This window comes from Lepisma saccharinum, chromosome 11 (genome assembly GCF_977018435.1).
Source record: "Lepisma saccharinum chromosome 11, izLepSacc3.1, whole genome shotgun sequence".
NCBI lineage: Eukaryota > Metazoa > Arthropoda > Insecta > Zygentoma > Lepismatidae > Lepisma > Lepisma saccharinum.
The window spans coordinates 21,328,202-21,348,190 of record NC_139239.1 but is presented as its reverse complement, the minus strand read 5'-3'; the positions used below and the strand labels follow the sequence as shown (position 1 = coordinate 21,348,190).

The window sequence follows — 19,989 nt, the reverse complement described above, 5'->3', positions numbered from 1 at the left end:
ACCTTGATACACCATATAGTCTAGAGAGTTTAATATACATAAATCTAATGCCCTATACTTACACTTTCAGATTCCTCTCTAGATTGTGATGTGCCATCATCTACTTCACTAATCTAGAAGGGGAAAGAATACAATCAGTAACAAAGTAAGAAGTAAAACAACCATAAGCAAGTACACTTTACAATTGCATATTACTGTTTTTGTTGAATTAGTACGTGCCATATTTTTAGTTACCTTTTAATGATACATGACTATTTCTATTTCCAGATTTTTTACTTTTAAACTTTTTAATTCTCACAGTCATAGTGATGTAGTATATTTGTAATAAAAATGCACAATTTAATACTGTGTGCTACAATGGACAAATTTATTGCTATTTTTAGCCTAAATTTAGTTAAGATTTTGCAGTTTGTAACATGTAAGAAATAAAGATGTCATAATGGCTAAATTTAAATTGGAACAATTATCCAAATCTCATTACAAGAGCATGTCCATAATACTCTCATGACTATTAGATATAATTTCACACTAATATAATGAAACTTATAACTTCAATACTATAAAACATCAATAAATCCAATATTCAGATGAATGTACAGAATTTTTTTCCAGTTTTATAGAATAAATTAGTAAATTATCATACAGTTGAAGAACTATCTCTGACGGTCAGAAGAATAATGTGGACATATTAGTAACAAAATGGTAAAATGTGCCAGAAGTATATGTAACATACATATAGGTTTAGTTGAATGAACTATTTTTTATTTTCTAGCCTCAGTTTGTAATACTTAGGATTAATAATAATAATAATAATAATCCGTTGCGCAACAGCCCATGAAGGGCCTAGGCATACCTACCGACTGCCGATCTCCCTCCCACGCTTTCCTTCGTCACCTCTAAGCGTGGAGATCTTCAACCAGTATTGGAATAGTCGGGGAGTCAGCCCGACCTATCCCCAGCCGTTATAGTAGGTCTTCTCGACCGGATTACGCTCACTCACTCGGAGCTCCCCAATTTCCTCACGATGGTGGGTTGCCACCGGCCCTATACGTAGGCCGAATAAATTCCGACCAGAGCCGGATTCGAACCTACGCCGTCCCGCAGCGAACAATCTCAAGACGAGTGAACGCCTTAACCCGCTCGACTGCGGAGGAGGACAATACTTAGGATTACATCAGACAAATGTATCAAGCTTCTTTCAATTTACTTTCATGAGATTCCTTTAGCTTAGCATATTCACAACATATTTGGTAAAAGCTATAGCTAAAGCAATTTGAAGCACGCTCTTCTACTATTCTACTGTGAGTTGCAGGTGCAATACAAATAGGATTTATATAGGTCACATAATGGGACTTGAAGAAGCCCCATTATTTCTAAAAAAAAGTCTTCTAATCCTGTGTAACTTTTGTGCTAAAATTCCTTCATTTGCCTATTGATTGTACAGTCCCAGACACTTCTGTGTTGTAACAACCCAAATGGCTTTGAATAGGATTATTAGAACCCAGAAGTGTCGATGATTGTGTACATGGACTGTTATAAAATTTATTAGCATGTCAATCAACAGCCTTTTTTGAATGGTAATGGTGAATTGTCAATTTTACATACTTTAATCAGGATGAAGGGTGGTTTGTATAAATTGATGAAGGGAAACTAATGCCTGTGTCAGGATTCGAACCAGGACCTCTGGTGGCATGAGGTGAGTCTACCACTTAACTTGCTTGATAATCCGAGGTAGAGAAATAAAATTTTCGTCAGCAGATATGTAAAAGGTAACTTTTGAATCTATCACTGCATGTTGACATTTGTACAGAATAATTTCAACACTGAAAACATTTTGCACAGAGAAGAAGACATCAAAGCAAACAACTTTTCTTAGGTTTTGCTTGTTTTGATTTTACAAGCCCTCCAAAAATGGCATTTCTATCCTGTATGTGTACATCCAAGCAATACTAATTCATGGTTGCCACTGGAGGTATATTTTCTGTTGGGGAAAAAAAAAACACCAAGGGTTTGGTATACTCTAAGGACAGACTGTGTAACCAATCAAAGCAAGAGTTACTTTCTAGAGTATGATTTTCTCTGGAGAAAACTTTAGGTCTTCTTTTTAATATAAACACGTGAAATAAGATATGCTACATACACATGGATAGTGATACATACATGCATAAAGGGAAGGAGTTAAACCTCACAACTTCACCATGTCACTGTTTCCGTTGGCATGATATCTCTATAATGTACTTTCGCTTTCATTGTGTTCTCCAACAGAAAAATATAATGACAGTGGCAACTGTTAATTGGTGATGCATGGCTGGATATATGCAGGTAAAAAAAATGCCGTTTTACAAGAGCTCGCAATGTCAAAGGTACACCTTAACTAGCAATCTTTACTAAGAAAAGTTGCTCATCTTGTACAAAGTCTAATTTCCAAGCAATGTTGCACATCTTTCAGAAATTATAATACAAATATTTAAGTCACTGTAGCATTTCTGTAACATCAAAAGCACGATACTGACCTAGATGCAAGCCCATGGAAAGCTCAAACAGGTGAACATTTTGCAAGCCCACTTTCATAAAGCATCAACAGGTATAGAAAAGCACTGCACATCCTAATTTTCTACTGTACTCGCAGCTATTAACATACTTCTACGCTTCATTATATAATGTAATTGTGAATCATACCTCTTCCATTCCCCCCAACCCTTCATCTTCATCCTCACTAACATCCCCTTCTTCGTTATCAAAGCTGCAACGATCCTGAGAATGCATGCACAGAACAGGCACACAAACACGTAAATGATAAAAAATACAACTTTCATAACAAGAAGTAACAAAATTTCTATTCTACATCTGACATTGTAATGTGGAAGTAATCTAATGAATCACAAATAAACCATGCTCTTTTTTTAATCAATAAGGAATGCTTCTAAAATCTGAAGAACAACGTAAAGAATTTTCTACATGTAGTTCTTACACTCATGCACTAAAATTATAAACCAAAGGTTGTATAAACCATAACCTTTGCTGATTTATCAATAAAGGAAGCCATACTTGAGTTCTTACTTGCTGCCAGTAATAATTATTACAAATCAAGTATTCAAGCAACCAGATGAAACAACAAATATTCTAATCTTACCTTGTTAACAATACACTAGTCATTAGGGAAGAAAAGTAAACGATTCTATAACTCCCACCAAATACATTCCCAAGGAATTAAGTTTAAAATATATTTTGCATAAATCAGAGGGGGACGGAAAAATTGCTATTCTTTTCAGCATCATTAAATACAGGCATATTGCTGTCTTGGTTTAAAATTACATGAACGAGGGATGCTCAGAAAGTAATGCCCCAGAATTTTTTCTCGTAAACTATTTACGTATTCAAAATGTATGAAAGTCACCCACATTATAACTGAATGTATTCTTTATACATGTTATTTTTCTACATAATTACATCTACGTCTACAGTCTTATGCTAGCGCGAAACAAAGGCATGAATTCCTCGGTGTCACCGAGGCCGATCATGCAATGTGTCACTCGCAAATTCCATTTTGTATGGACCACTACTGAGGCACTTTCTGTCAGATCACATTGTACTTACACACATGTGGGCATTGAATTTCAATGTTGCTACCCTTCCATTCGCACATTGCTCTCTTCATTCCGGGATGAGAAAAAAAAAGTGGGGCATTACTTTCTGAGCAACCCTCATAGTTCCATTGATCCAATATGTTTATAAATAATATGTAACTTAGTGTAAAATTCTTGCACTTTGTTGCTGTTTTTATGTACATATTAGGGATGGGACAAATTAATTTGTACTCTACTGTTATTTTGTGAAAAGCCTCGTAAACATTATGCACTTTTCTCAGATGAATTAACTGAAACAAATCTATGTTTTCCCTTACAGGGTAAAACAATTTTATGTATATATTATATTATATTTCTAACAAAATTATGTAGAGTAGGAGACAATAAACACTTACTAAACACGAAAATAGGACATTCATATTTTACGGGTTGGCTGCATGTTCACAGAAGAAAACAGATGGTGTCAGTGCAGCAGTGTAGCCAGAAAGAAGTGAAAGGTGACAGGCGTTGATGATGACCTAGCCCTCAGAGGTCAATGCCTCAATTCATCTTACTCATCCTGCCAAAAATACAACCTGTGCCTGTACCAAGCCCTAATCAAACATGGCTAACCCCCACCCTCATCAACAAACAAACAATTCAAAACTAACCTCCCTGCATTGATCACCCATTATCACCCTCACATACACCCTTCACTCCCTCCTCTCCATCCTTCTCAGTGATCCCGCCATAGGAATATCTTTCGGGACAAGCCGGCCCCAGTGGCAGAGTGGTTAGCACATTGTGAAACAATGCCAGAGGTCCCGGGTTGAAATCCTGGCCTGGCCATGGATGTGTGCGAGTGTCCATTCATCAATTCCATCATATCCCCACTCGTCCCATCTTCGCAAATTAGCCAAAAGTGGCACAAAAAGCGAAGTAAAATAAAGCAAATCAATCAATCTTTCGGGACAAGGTAGTCTTCCATCCCCCCCCCTCAATAACATCTTGGTCCGAAATGTACCAATCCCCTTCATCATACCCACCCCTTGTTCACAAGTGCAAGATCTGCTCCATATTCATCACCTTCCCCACATTACAGATCCCCCCGCCAACTTGCAAGTTCGGGCACCTGCATCTCCTCTAACCTTACCATATATACATCTTTACCTGCCAAATTTGTTGTGAATACTAACTCCCTGAACCTCAGAGTCAATAAGCATTGTTCCTTAACCCAAAAAGCTGACCTCACTGTCGCCACCCACACCAACAACCATAACACTACCTTAACAACTGTTTCCATGTGGTCATTTTATACTTCTTAATCCTATCCACAGACATCTGCTTCACAGGCGATGGGAAAGGGCCTACATATTGGGCATAAATGCAAAACCAAGCCACCCAATAATCGCTCCCCCTTCTCTTTCCTTCCTGAACTTCACCCACGACCAACCACGCAGTAAACACTGGCTAAGTACTTTCCTCGTTGAAGCCTGTCACCTATTACTTTTTTCTTATTACACTGTTGCACCGATTCCATCTGTTTTCTTCTGTGAACATGCAGCCAGGCTGTGAAATATCAACTTCCTAGTTTTGTGTTTGGTAAGTGTTTACCGTCTCCTACCCTACATAATTTTGATCCACCCTTCTAGGTCTTTTCCTCATTCTATCTGGGTTTATATTATATTTTTATAAATTTATAGCCGGATTAACAAAGAGATTACAACATCATGATGATATGAAACACAGAGAAGCTTTAAGCTCAATACATTTTCTAGACAGAAGAAGAAAGAAATCCATAGTTTGAAGTTAGATTGACTGATAAAACTAAATGCAGAAAAATCAATTTAAAATTTTACACATAACATAACAGAAATAAGATACGAATAATCATGGGATATATATATTTATTTATTTCACTTAACTTACCGATTCAGCTGGTGTATTAGTTTCTCTCTGATTGGACTCTACATCGTCAACACTAATATGGAAACGTCGTTGAAATTCTGTTGCAGCTGACTCTAAAGATCGTTCACGTGCTGCATTTTCATTGACAGTATCACCTGCTTCACTGAAAGTAAATACCACAAAATGCACTGGTGTGAAACAATTACCTGAAAATAATTTAGAAGTATGATTTTAAATAATGCCAGAATACATAACCAACATACTCTGATTTGAAATCAGGGATTTGTATAGCACCTGTCTCCACATGGGTGACAATAAGAATTCAAAACATCATTTTGAAAGTAGCCATATAATAAACTTGATTAACCAAATAAAATAACATTTCTGATGCCAGAAACAAGGTACTGTGCACGAAAATCTTACTAGGAAAACTAGTTGATGTTCTCCATATTTTGTAATTTTTTCAATATTATTCCGAAACACTCTCTGTATCAATATAATGTAGGGGAATTAATATAAAATAATTAAAATATGGGATGTTAGTATTTAAAATAATGAAGTGTATTTTTCACATCAACATTCTGCTGCACAAATGTGAATGTTCCAGCTATAATAGTTGTGTAGGAAAATAAACTGGACATTTCATTTCTACCTTGAGCTAGAAAATATATTAATACAGTATTACTATATAGTATGTTATTTCATAATTTGTAATTATTTACCAGTTATAAATACTCAATGCATTCTTTGCAAATAATAAACAAATATCATGTTTATAAATTTACCGTATTTATAATAAATAATGCACGTGCGTGTATACTGTGCACACTGGTTTTTGATGGGGAAAAGCAACAAACAATTATACAGTGAAATCTCAGTTATACGTTTTATGGGGGACAGAAGGGAAAAACGTATTATTGAAAGATAATTAAAATGGTAAAATTAAGTACAAAAATTAAGTACACAAAGAAAGAAGTACAGTCCAGCCACAGAAGAAAAAAACATAGTGTTAAGGTCTATTCCAAACCGAGAGAGGAAGCAGGTAAAAGCACCCACCAAACTACCCAGGAATATTTCATTTATATAGAATTGCTTGTTTTGTTTATTATAGTTCAATGTGGTGTATTTGTGATTTACACAGTGCGGCAATTTGAAATCGAGACTGGTGCTGTAAAAAATAAAAAAGTCTTCATAGAAAGTTACTTACCTTGGATCATTCAAAATAGGACCCTCCTGCATCCACACATCGTAGCACAATGCCTACGCAGTGCATAGAAGGATTGCTGGAATTCATTCTGTGTAACACTTTTTAAAATCCATGTCGTAGCCTTCTTGATTGTTGTTACATGATAAAAGTAGGAACCTTTCAGTGCAGATTTTGGTTTAGGAAATAAAAAATAATGACACGGAGCCAGATCTGGTGAGTAGGCAAGGTGTGACAACACACACAGTCGATTTAGGGTCAAAAAGTTCTTCGCAATCACAGTCTTATGACTTGGGGCACTGTCATGAAGCAGACGCCAGCTGCCATCCTCCCGATACGCGGGCCTCACAGTGTTATTCCTTACACCAAATGTTTCAGTACCTCAAGATAAAATGCAGCAGTAACAGTCTGTCTGAAATTTCAGTCTTCAGTAATGATTATCCTCACTTTCTGAACCAATTTTGGTGTTCTCACCGTCCCTGCTACACCTGAGTCATTCAAATACACGCGTACAGGATAAACAATTGTAAATATAGACTTGCTACAACATGTCAAACGTTTCCACAGCAGTTTTAACCAAGAGCGAACAAAACGTGATGATTGCCCTTTGTACAATGTTCAAATCACGATGCTCTTTCATGACACGTGCCCACATTCAACAACACCACAAGCGACAATATCACTCAAAGTCAACGAGCTCTGCATAAATTGTTCGTGAGATACCCGTTACTTGTTCGCACCACAGAAAGCTTGCACAGTGGCGTCACCTACTGATACAAAAAAATCAGTCTCGATTTCAAATTGCCACATTGTGTATGATGACCCTTACAATTCGTAATAAACAGTTTCGAATTTCATCGAAGAAAACTGTGACATTTTGATGCACATTCTATAAAACGAGGATGGTAGATAGTTGCAATCTCGTCGTCTGTTACAAATAATATTTATTGTGAAGCAGATATTATTAGTGAATACTATCCTGCTTAATGTTGTGTAAATTTGAGCTCATTACAATATTTGCTAAGGAAATCAATTTCAATTGAATGATAGAAAGTAAAATTTCTGGTTTACAAACAAGTTAATCGACTAATAAGACATGATGAATACATTCCAGGCATGTTCCATTTGCTGATATATTACATGGATGGCTTTTTTTCATTCTGAACCCTTCCTAATTCGTAAACATATCTCTACTTACTTTGTCGGCGATGTTACTACATTTGAAACTTCATTGATGTTATTTCCCTGTAGTTTACGGTTATTACAAGCATAAGAAAACAGTTTTTCATTGTGACGTTTCAGAACACACTGTATCTTTAGTCATAATGACAATAAATGTCTGATGAAGGGAGCGTGTGTTCTCCTGAAATGTCACAACGAAAAACTGTTTTCTTATGCTTGTAATAACCGTAAGCTACAGGAAAATAATTCTACAATGCAAGCAATGCGTACATACAAGAAAAACTATTTCATTGATGTTTACACAGAAAACAATTTTCACTGAACCCCCCGGTTTCCAAAATGCCATTGCTGCCACAGAGGTCTGTGATTGATATTGTCACCTCTTTTTTTGACACTGAACAAGTCCAGTTGGTGCATGAACATTTCTGTGCACGGTTTCAGCCGGACAGTACTACATATACACCAAAGTTTGCTGTATTGCACTGATCTGTTCTAAATCATATTGTAAATTCACAAAATCATGAGAAATAGACAGTGAAGGTGCCAGGGGGGGGGGGGGGGGCAAGCAAGGTTTACCCGTTTAATCCATTCAGCTAATTACCTGCAAAAAAAATGTTGAACATTAGGATGTTTATATCGGTCTTATGTTTACCATAACGCTCTCTTTCCACTTTTCCATGCCCTGCCAATGACAAAATTTGCCAGAAGGCTGTTCCGTATGCTCCCACCCATCTTTCTTACTTTTGCAGCAGTCTCATCAAGCGACCTTGAACTCCTGCCTTACGATCGGGGAACAAGCACACTATTGCCAAAACGATAGTCACTAAATGCTGCTATCACCAGGAACTTAATAAACTTTAAAAGTATGACTCAGGTGTCTTTGGTCTCCCTTCCTCCACAAAAATGTATGTGGGCAATTGAGAACATGGCTGCTTAATCACTATTCACACTTCTTTACGTAATCCTTCCTAGTATACGGGAGGAAAGGAAGGGGGGTGCTTGGAAAACTTCCCTTTCTTCATGTTTACCGGGAAAGAAGTAAGAAGAATTTGCCAATCCCAGTTATCCGATATTGGTTTAGGAACGAGTGAAAAAATTCACTAATCTCCTCTCACTAGAGATAATTAATCTGAAAATGCTGTGCAGGGATATGCAATAATTTCATGAAGCAGCCTTCTTTTTAATGCAGCTATCTGCATAGGAAACATTGCTCTTGTATATTGTAATAATCCTTTCCCTTTTCTTTCTGCAACTTGGTTCGGGAATAAGCATGCTGCTTATGAAGCATGAATGCTGTAGTCTAGATTTTCTTGTCTATAACAAGTGCTTTATCTTTAAAATGCTCAGGACCTCCTATTCCACCACCTGTGCGTTGGTGCCAGTGTGTCTAGAGGGAGGCTGCTACCGGCACCAGTGTTATGTCTAGCTCTTCCAAAGCAGTCTCTTCCCGATATCGCTTCTGACATCAGACTCATCCAACATAGAGAATTCAACTGAAATTATGGCGATTGGAAATTTTGCGTATTTAAGGAATTTCGCTACTAGTGTCGGCCCTTTGGATGCTGGATCGACCAAATTTTGAAAGAAGCACGACAAAAGACCAATATATGAGGATATGTAATGCTCAGCTCCTGCCGCAACTTAGGGGGGAAAAAATTAAATTACGGCATTTGGAAATTTTGCTAATTAATGAATTTTGCTTCTAGCCTCGGTCCTATGGACTCTGAACAGACCAAATTTTAAGGGAAGGACGACAAAAGACCACGCTATGAGGATATGTAATGCTCATGCTGCAACTTTCGGATAAAATGGAAATGACGGCTTTCAGAAATTTTGCGTAATTGCGGAAAAATTCGAACTTTGGTCTTTTGGCCCTGCTTCCCCCCTGGACTCATAATTGTGTGATGTTTCTTAAAATGTTGATTTCTGTTCATTCTTACATTTAGAATTTATATTTTTCAAAAACATGCAGTGGTTGAGCAGTTATAACATTTTATTTTCAATTTATCCCATAGTAACAAAAGGGGAACGAAGTGCTCTTTTTCAAATGGCACTTGCAAAAAGAAAATGTGCACAATCGCTGCTTTTTTCAGAACCATTCACATAGTAAAAATAAATCAGTGTTCAATAATTCGTTTATCTGCGATTTCATTTTGCACAAAAAAAGTACTGCAACTTCTTTGTCTTCAACAACCGTATTATATTTAAATATGACGGTAATAAGACACAGTAGAAGTCTCTCCTCCTTGCAGGCCACTGTTGACTCCCCCTCCCTTTCTTCAGTTTGCTTGTAATGTTTATGACAGGCTGGGAAAGTGTGACTCCAGTGACTTGTCTTGACAGCTTGAAATATATCAGTTTCCGATCTGCGTTAGGCAGATACGACTTGCCCAACGCAATGCAAAGACCAAAAGCAGGATTATTTAGCACAGGTCAATCTTGTTTAACGACCTATTTCATGCCCTCAGATGCAAGCGACATAACAGAATTCCGAGTGGAGAGTCTGGTCCCTGGATGCAGCTGCTAAGAAAGCCTGTATGGGAACGGATGGCAGATGTTATCACGGAATCTTGAATTCCAAGACTAGCATTTTTTTCCAGCAAGCACAGAATCATATAACTGAAATATAATAGTATGCATCCTTAGGGGAATTGGTTGGGACCGCCAGAAAAAAAAACATACTAAAGAGAAAAACATAGTATCGCGAAACATATAATTGCGATTTCACTGTATCTCTTACACAATGCACAGCACAATTCATATTCAAGATTGAATTGTATTGTATTTTTAAGTCCACTTTACAGACAGAAAGGCTAATCAAACGAACATTTCATCTTTAAGTCAGAAACGAACATTTCATCTTTAAGTCAGAAACGAAAAATGTACTATCTCTAATTAAATCACTGATAAGCTCATGCTAATTGGGCATATGATAAGGCTTCCATATCTAAAAAATTACACTGAGTTAATTGGTGAAGCTAAGTTGTATCAATCCGAGAAGCAGCATAGGTGATTTATTCGAACACAACCTCACAAATGTATGAGGTTTTTGAGAAGCTAAAAGGTGCAAATATAGTTGTACCTGAATTACACGTATGTCAAGGTGAAGAGAAAATAATACGCATAACTGAGAATTACTTACAAATCAGATTTAGATACGATGTCATATCATTATTAAAATACTGTAATTGTATCTACATATTTTGAGGAACAAAATATATGCAATACGGGTTATTTCTGTTATAAAGTGTTAACTTAACGAACATACATTAGTTCTTTATTAGTGAACACTTTGAAAATATCACAGTAGACGCTAGTTTTCGAGTTTTATTAAAAAAAATTCAAAGAATCGTCTGAAATAGCATTTCTTTTACTAATGACTGTGCAAAAGTGTGGTGTAAGCTATGCCTAAATCTGCAGCTATTCAGTTAATTTTATGTGGATTACCATCCACTTCCTGTATAAATTTCACTTTCTGGTCAAACATGTAACTTTTCCTCTTTATTTTCTCCATGGCTGACCAGTAACAACTGAAAACTGTCACTTCTGTGACATTATTGTAGCTTGGTTACGTACAAATCAACTGCATGTTACGAAAATTAGTACATATAACACAGAATTACGTATAAATGCATTACATACAAATAAGGTTTAATTAACAAGTGTTTTAATTATATTTTGGTGGACCTACATTTATGTATAAAACAAGAATTCGCAGAACTGAGTTACGTATAAAGCAGTCTCAACTGAATTGAAAAATACATAGGTTTCACAATCTCTGCATAGAATCTGCTCTTACCGAATCATGGGCCTTTCCCATTGGGTACTTCGTGCTATATGATTGACATAGTATGTTCGTCCGTTGGCATCTTGTCTCTCCTCCCAGCCAGCTGGTAATGGAGGCATTTGTTCCTGGTTCTGTACAAATACCTGCACAAAGAAATAATCATTAGCATATCACGTAATTAACACAGTAGGTGTAGTAATGGTGAAGATCCTTCATGGAAAGTTATCCACAAAATAACGATATTTTTCTACATATATATATTAAAAAAAAACTTTCATTTTTTAAAATCTCATATTGTATTTTGAGCACAACTTAAACTTCAGATGTAACATCACAAGTTTTATGTCTCGCATGATACAATTGTGCCTGGTACCTCACTTACTTGGAAACATAAAATGAAACCTCCCTCTACTATACTGGCAGATGACCTACATATCAAAAATATATCTTGCAGAAAAATTGTAAAAAAATGTTGGGATTTCAGTATGTTTTTTAATTCTTCAAGAACAACACAAATTATCTCCTGATAAAACAAGAACATCACATCATTTGTCCTATTATTTTTGATATTATTCCAATGTTAAGTGCAGATTTTGTTTTAACAACAACAACTATACTAGCGCGTCTCTCTTTTCCCAATTATGAATGAACAACATTAAGTTCTACAGTGCGTTCGTTTTGGCTCTGGGCCGAGATAGTGCATGCCATGGCGCAGATGCTAGCACTTTCCTCCTGTAACGTCTCACTTATTTACGCACATATCTTTAGCATGTAAACAATTATATTTATATTGCATAACGAGTATTAACCTTTGTTACAAGAGTTGTTCAAAGTTCTTCACACGCTATCTCAGCCCAGAGCCAAAATGAAAACACAGTATGTACACAAAGGTTTGTAAAAATACGTTCTGTATGGTGCCATTAACTAACAGATTAGTTACACCGAGGAACAATCAATTAATGATTGGGGATGCATTGATCTCACTATTCAAGATTGTTATTTGAACCATCTTACAACCACAGATCAAACCTAGGTCTTTGGCATTTGATGCCAATGCCATACCAACGAGTGGAGGGGTTCAACATGGTTAAAATAGTTAAAAAGAAATTCCAAGTTCCAATCATATAAGATAATGTCCCTTGGCAGTTGGAAGCTTAATTCTTTCCAAGGTAGCAGCAATGGCCAGCTAACCACATCAATGACATGATCAAGACAACATGCTTTTATACTAGGGCTGAGCCAATACTGATGTATTCGTATCGGAAAGCATCAGTTGGAATTTATGTGCCGATAACTGCCAATATTTTTTCAGCATTTTCGTCTTCTGCAGGGTCCACAAAAGTTACAAGCGTCATTTTTACAAAGGCTAAATATCCTGGAAATTATGCAAAATTTAAATTTTTTTATTTAGTTTGCACCAGCATTGTGAGGGAAAATGGATTTTGAGTTTATATATCAGTTATTTTCATATTTTGATGTAATTACCAATTATTTTACGCAAGTTGATGCATATATTTGAAATGGAAGAATACTTACACAATAATCTTAATCAATATTTTGAACAGCTTTTAATTCTTACCAGTGATTTATCCACACACACCTAAAACTACCACAAAAATTTTTCACCAAGGGCCAATTTATGGTTATTTTGGCATTAAATGTATCCTTACACACCCTGAACACAAACTCACACCCCCTCTCAGGTGGAAATTTTCTCAATAAACATCTGGTTACAATTATCAAGCATTGGTATTAGTACAAACTGGTAAGTTATCACATCAGTGGCTATCGGCTCAGCTCTATTTTATGCTTTTCAATCCTTTTCAACTATCACATTTTAATCCTTGAACCACACATTCTTTTCCCCCAGCCCTGAAGAAGGAGCGAGGTCGATCTGAAAATTCAGAAGACAAACCAAGGTACAGTCCACGCATTTACTTCGTTAACGCCGAAGAACAAAAGAAACGGCCGCCACAAACGTGGGTGGTCATAAATAGCAGGCGAGTTGTTTTCGTCCAATGACACTCAACCTTCAGCCAATGGGCACAGCTCTCGTTGTGCTCGTCTACTCCACGTGGAGTCCTTGAGCCAATGGGCGCAGATGTCATTGTGCTCATCTACTCCACATGGAGTCTCAAGTCACACTGTTGGAGCTGGTGGGCACGCTCCGTCGACTTCAAAGCCAGCTGGTCATTAACGTAGCTAGCACGTCGACTATACATGTTGTTATTTTTATCTAATTTTCAACATGTTGACAACATGTGGCAAATATTTTTTATATCTTCAGTCACGCCACATCAATCTACTAGCTTGACAATATAAAATATGTTTCAATTACACATACAGCATTTTCATTTTGTAGTTTACAACGATCGTTTGCCAAAACTTACTGGTGCAGCCGTTTCAATATGTAACTGTGTTGTTTCACCATCTATGATCTCCCAGCCAGGCTCATTTTCTGGCTGAGGAACTTCCTCATCTTCGAGAACATAAGGCTGATCTCTGACATAAGCATGGTATATTTCCAGATAACCTTTAACTCTTGATCTAGCACTGAGGATAAAAAAAAATTACATTAGTAAACTCACATCAAATATTTATAATACTCATACATAATGCTTGTTTCATGCACATAATTTTTGATACCAAATAGTCGTTATAATACATGAAGTAGATGCATCAGGTGTTATTAAGGCCAGAGGTTTGTATGGTATCACTACACAAAACTATGAAGAGGAAATCAAAATTAAATATTTCTGTACAAAAGATGGGCACATTTTGGTATAAAAAATTTCAGTGTTAAAATTGAGAATATAATCCTAAATTTGATTTAAAAACTATACTTATTACACAAAAACAAACATTTCCTTTCTAATTACATTTTGTAGTTACCAGAGTATTAAGTTCATTCCCATCTCTCTCAAAATTTTACAGCAGAATTAATATTGTTTTTGTAATTTTCTGTAACTCACAGGATAATTCAGAATTCAGAAAGTGATGTATCTGTAAATAAACTAAATTTCATGTTTAAGAGGTTATTTTGCGTTCTGCAGTTTATTTCATGACAAAATGTACCACACACGTTTCAAAAACATCAAAAGTGAACTTTACATGTTCTTGCACATTGCATGTGTCCGTCAAAAACTAAATATTCATGTCTCTACTCATAAACTATAAGCCTTTCAAAATGACATTTCTATCTTGTATATACACAGCCATTCAGCATAGATTCATGGTTGCCACTGTCATTTACTTTTGTATTACAGGGTTACGGTACTCATTCATAGGCTGTGTTTGGATTGGCAAGCGCTCCGACCTGTTCTCTCCCGTAGCTTTCGTGTGCAGTCGACGTCGTCCAAATCTACATGTCCCCTTGCAGTACGGTTGTCACTTTTCCCGCCAGGTGTCAGCCCGAACATCACCCACTGCACTCTGAAATGCAGGTGCACAGTACGCATGCAGAAGGCAGATGTCAAACAAACATCACAATGATTTCCACCTATTTACAACTCATATTAAATATGTAACATGCTATTTCTTCATTTACAATTTTTCTACATTCAGTGTTATCGACAAAATGTCCAAGTATCATTGAGTTCTACATCATTTATTCAGTAAATGTTGTCTGTACAAAGTGAAAGTTGGAATATGTCTGCCAAGCGCAGGGCCACAGCGCATCTGTTGCGCATTTCACCTGTACCCTCCAAATCCACGTAAGCTGCCAATTCGGGCAACGGAGGTTGGCTGATTCCCCAGATGGAATGGTGCTCTAGGCGACATCTACTGCCGATTTGGATGCAGCCATAGCTCCCCAATTTCCTCACGATGGTGGGTGGCCACCGGCCCCATACACAGGCTGAAATCTTATGAAAAGTTGTGATGCTTCCCCCAGGAGACTAAAATCCTGCACAAGCCCAGTAGTCAAAGTCCAAAGCTTGCATTTTAGACAGCACAGTCACGGTGCTGGACAATTTTAACACAGAATAATATAGAAAGTATGATTTTTCTGCTAAGTAATGCACTAACAGGCTGAAGTCACTGAATTTAACTTCTCGTCTTCAAATCATGCTTATTATCAACATCCATGCATTATGTTGTTTTTATTGGATTAAAGTTCACACATGTCGTTTGGAAGTCCACACGCTCTATGTCAGCCATTGTCTTGACTGGTCACACAGGTCTGTCAGTAGCATACTAAGAATTTTGATGTTTTCCGGAAGGAAAAAATAAATGGCAGTTGCAATTGTTCATCAGTATTGCATGGCTGGTTACATACACGGAGAGAAAATGTCATTCTCTCAAGGACTTGTAGTGTCGAAAGGAGACTTCAAAGATAAAATCACCACGTAGAAATTTTCAACTAAAATTACAGGCTTGACTAAGACTCGAACCTGGGTCTCTGGCATACCATGACATTGCTCTACCACTCAGCTACCGAGCCAGCCTGGCCTCGCCTGATTTTCTGCTGTCCCTGTTTTACCTGCATGGAATCGTCAGCAAGGCCAGACCGGCTCGGTAGCTCAGTGGTAGAGCAATGTCACAGTATGCCAGAGACCAAGTTCGAGTCCTGGTCGAGCCTGCATTTTTCGCTGAAAATTTCTACGTAGTACATCTTCTGTGTGTGCCTAATCTTCAACATAATCACCAGTTTCAGAAATTGTTCATCTTGATGTCCTCTATGTTTTGTGAAAGCTTGTTTGTGATGTACGGCACATTTGTATTTTCCTTAACTTATGCTACTTTTCTCCATAGGATAACCGTCACAATAAGAATGCATGATGATCACATAAAATTGATGAAGAGAGACAAAGGAACCATTGTGCAACCTCAAATAAAGTATCTAATGCATACACAATACATATGTATAGTGTTTATTGTGATGGACTTGGATTTGTTCCAGTATTAGGCCTTTACTTATCATATCCAAATGTTGATATACTTGAAACATCTGAGGCTCTTATAATTCTTGCTTTTATTCTGATTGTAATAGAGATAAGAAATTGTACTACTTCTCAAATGTTGGTGCCCCAAGTGAATGTAGAATCCAAAAAGCAACTCACAACAGACAAGATGAACAACAAAGATCTATCCTGATCATTCAGTCTCCCTCCTCAAAACATTCATATATTCAATTTACCATCCTCTCAAGGTAACCTGTTTCCATTTTCCATTCCATGTAAAACATATTTAAACACAGTTCGAGTTACCATAGTCCAAAACTTCTGGAATTTACGTATTTTTTTGTGTGTAATTAGCAAATCTGTGATATGTACATCAAGGAGAAATGTCAATGTGTAGCCTATGCCTGCATTTTTACAATGTTTCATTTAAGTTTTCTTGCCTCTGTATGTTTGTGGGTTCTCAACTCATATTACACATATTACTACAAGGGTCAGTCAACGTTGACCAACACATTTGTAAATAAAAAAGTGGTAAATAGCTGGACAAAGATACAACTGCAAGAGGATGTGCCTTCGTGAGTATTGTGTGTTCGTCCCGATGTAGTTGGCACATGTTCAGTACAGTTAGCAAAAATTACGGCAAATAGTGTGTCTGTAGATGTGCAGCAACGGTGTACGATCAAATTCTTTGTGAAGGAGAATCTGAAGCGAGCTGAAATTTTGAGAAGATTGCAAGCACAGTATGGGGGACAAACGATGTCACAGGCAAGAGTGTACGAATGATGGCGAAGAATGCCAGATGCAGACGAATGAACTGCATGGACACATTTGTCGAACTGGGACATGCAAGGTGTTCTTTATGTGGATTCTTTTGGGGGGAAAGGGTTATGACTGTTAAGTAACACATAAGAGTATACACACAAGTGTATCATAGATATGGAGGGGAAAAAAAACATATTCTCAAAGAATAACAGCCAAATGGTATGGCAATGTTAATGCAAATTACCTTCTTGGGCGGAGAATATACTGCTTTGCAAGTATGTCTCTTCCTTCTTGTTCTTTGGGTAAATTGAGCAATGTAAGTTCCACCATTCCAAGGAAATCATCTCGAGTAAGTCGATTTTCATCAAAAACTTGCAAAACCAGTTTATGTTCTGATGGTTTGACCTGCAAGAAAGATAATAATATTATTCACAAGTAAAATTCAGGAAAACAATATGCAAATGAATTTATGGTGTAAAGTATACTGAAGGATAGAAAAGTGTGAGCAGAATTCCTACACAGAAATGGTGTGGTTCTTTAGTTCAGGAAACTATCCTGCAAGATTGAATCATTTATTTTCAATTCAGTGTGTTTTCATTCTCTGGAAATTATCTGCATGGATTCACATATCCAATAGTACTCCTGGACGATCTTCTTTGTAATTATGTCCTTCCAATAGTACTCCTGGACGATCTTCTTTGTAATTATGTCCTATGTACCTAAAGCAGATAACAGCACTGAGATATTATCTAGAAATTTCAGGCTCTACCAGGACTTGAACCTGAATCTCTGTCATACAGTGGCATTTGTTTCAGCTGTGGAACCGTTTCTGTCACAAGTTACTACAATGAGATCTGTTGCCTTTCAAAACTTTATTAAATGTGGGTAAAAACAGTGGAGCAAAAAATCAGATGAAACCAGGACTGACTTGGCAGCTCAGTTGGTAGAGCAATGGCATGGTATGCCAGAGACCCAGGTCAGAGTCCTGATCGAGCCTGCATTTTTAACTTAAATTTCTACATAGTACATCTCCTGTGCGTGTTAAATTATAAGGGACTTGCTGAGATATGTCGGAATAAATCTCTGAAACCCACCAAAAATGGCAGAATATTTAGTTTTAAGTGAAATGTCACATGTTGTCAAGCAGCTAATAAACAATTATTACATTTTTAAAATTACAATACTTACTCGAAATATAAATTCTTCATCCCATTGAGGATTGAGTGTCTGTAAAGTAAATAAAGAAAATTGTAAATTGTTCACATTTTAGTGTCATTCTACAGAATGATATACTATGAATAAGAATTGTAAATTACCAGTTCAGTTTTAATTTGATTTAAAAACATAACCAAAAGAAAAAAAAACATGTAATTTTTAAGAGCAGATGGTCATAATGTGACAAATGAAGGATTTACCAATTCTGATGTATTCACTGACAATTTTTCAATATACATGATTATATAACCAAAAAAATGCAAACATTATGTTTGTGTATTATACACTTAGATTTTCACACTCATTCAGAAACATGTTTCAAATCATAACTACAGAAATATGTCTTATGATTCTGATTTGCCATTTTCAAATAATTTTTATGCATCAGGAATTTGTTAGATTCTTGGCAGTTAACAAATGCTTTAAAAAATACATACCTTCTTCTTCGTTTTAGTTAGGACTGAATCAACAGTCTCATCCCCATTGATTGTATTGAGATCAATTCGAACATATGGGTCACTAGAAAACAGAGAGAATTATTCAAGTTTATATAAATAATGTATGATATTTGACAGCAATAATATGCATGAGACCTGCTATCAAGGTCCAGAGTAAAAGTTGAGGTTAGAAATTTCTTCAGAATTTTAGTTTTGTTTCAAGACTGAGGAAGACTCTGGTCAAAAGTTGAAACATCACGTTGTTAAGTGTTTGTTTTTTTACTGAAATATACACTGTCTTGGTCAGCATATCTAAAGTTTTCTTTTTCTAAAATAATATTTTCAAGTGATGTGTTAAGTCAAGTAAATTGAATACCATAAATGGAACTTGTATAACTTTCATGATAACAATTTCAGTACAGTACATTTAAAAATGAGACGTGGACAGAGCAGGAGAGTGATTTTTAAGTCCTTTAAGAGCCTTCTTATAAAAAAATAATTCAATATTTTGGTTTGTGTACATGGGATTAGTCATGACCCAATTTCTTCTACAGATTAAAAAAAAATAATCTAAGTTAAGCCTTCTTCAGTAATTATACTTCGAAAATTATACTGTTAAGTTCTTGTACAATAATAATATTTCCTGGGATAATACAGTGTGCTTAAAAGTAATGTAACCTGACATTTGATTGTTTATTACATGACCCCTAGGAGAGATGTTCTCACTGAGTTCTCTGCATAATGAAGTCTCATCCATTGAGATATTTTAAAATATTTTTGGCTGGTTGTTCATTCCACACAATATTCTAAAGTTCAAATCACAAACCCTGAGACCTTCTGTAAACAAAACCACGTGCATACAGAAAGCATTGCAAACTCATAGAAGTAAAATAATCCACACGAAAATCCAGCATTGTTACAGGATTCATTACATAAGGTAAAACAATGGCCAATTTGTAGTATGGGATACGCTGCCGCAAATGACGTCTCACTTTAAACCCAATGCTCTTTCTTTTTTTTACTTATT

General features: G+C 36.4%; 1 protein-coding gene across 2 annotated transcripts in view; it reads right to left on the bottom strand.

Annotated features, from left to right (window-relative positions):
- The window catches only part of Nedd4 (E3 ubiquitin-protein ligase Nedd4), a 44,045-nt gene that overhangs the window by 12,843 nt on the left and 11,213 nt on the right, over positions 1-19,989 (bottom strand). For both annotated transcript variants that reach the window (XM_083130800.1, XM_083130801.1), the window contains exons 3-9: positions 18,963-19,044; positions 18,499-18,537; positions 17,555-17,715; positions 14,038-14,200; positions 11,660-11,790; positions 5,496-5,637; positions 63-113 (exon numbers count right to left, since the gene is read on the bottom strand). In XM_083130800.1, coding sequence (XP_082986926.1) covers positions 63-113; positions 5,496-5,637; positions 11,660-11,790; positions 14,038-14,200; positions 17,555-17,715; positions 18,499-18,537; positions 18,963-19,044 — 769 coding nt within the window. The remainder of the gene's footprint in view (positions 1-62; positions 114-5,495; positions 5,638-11,659; positions 11,791-14,037; positions 14,201-17,554; positions 17,716-18,498; positions 18,538-18,962; positions 19,045-19,989) is intronic.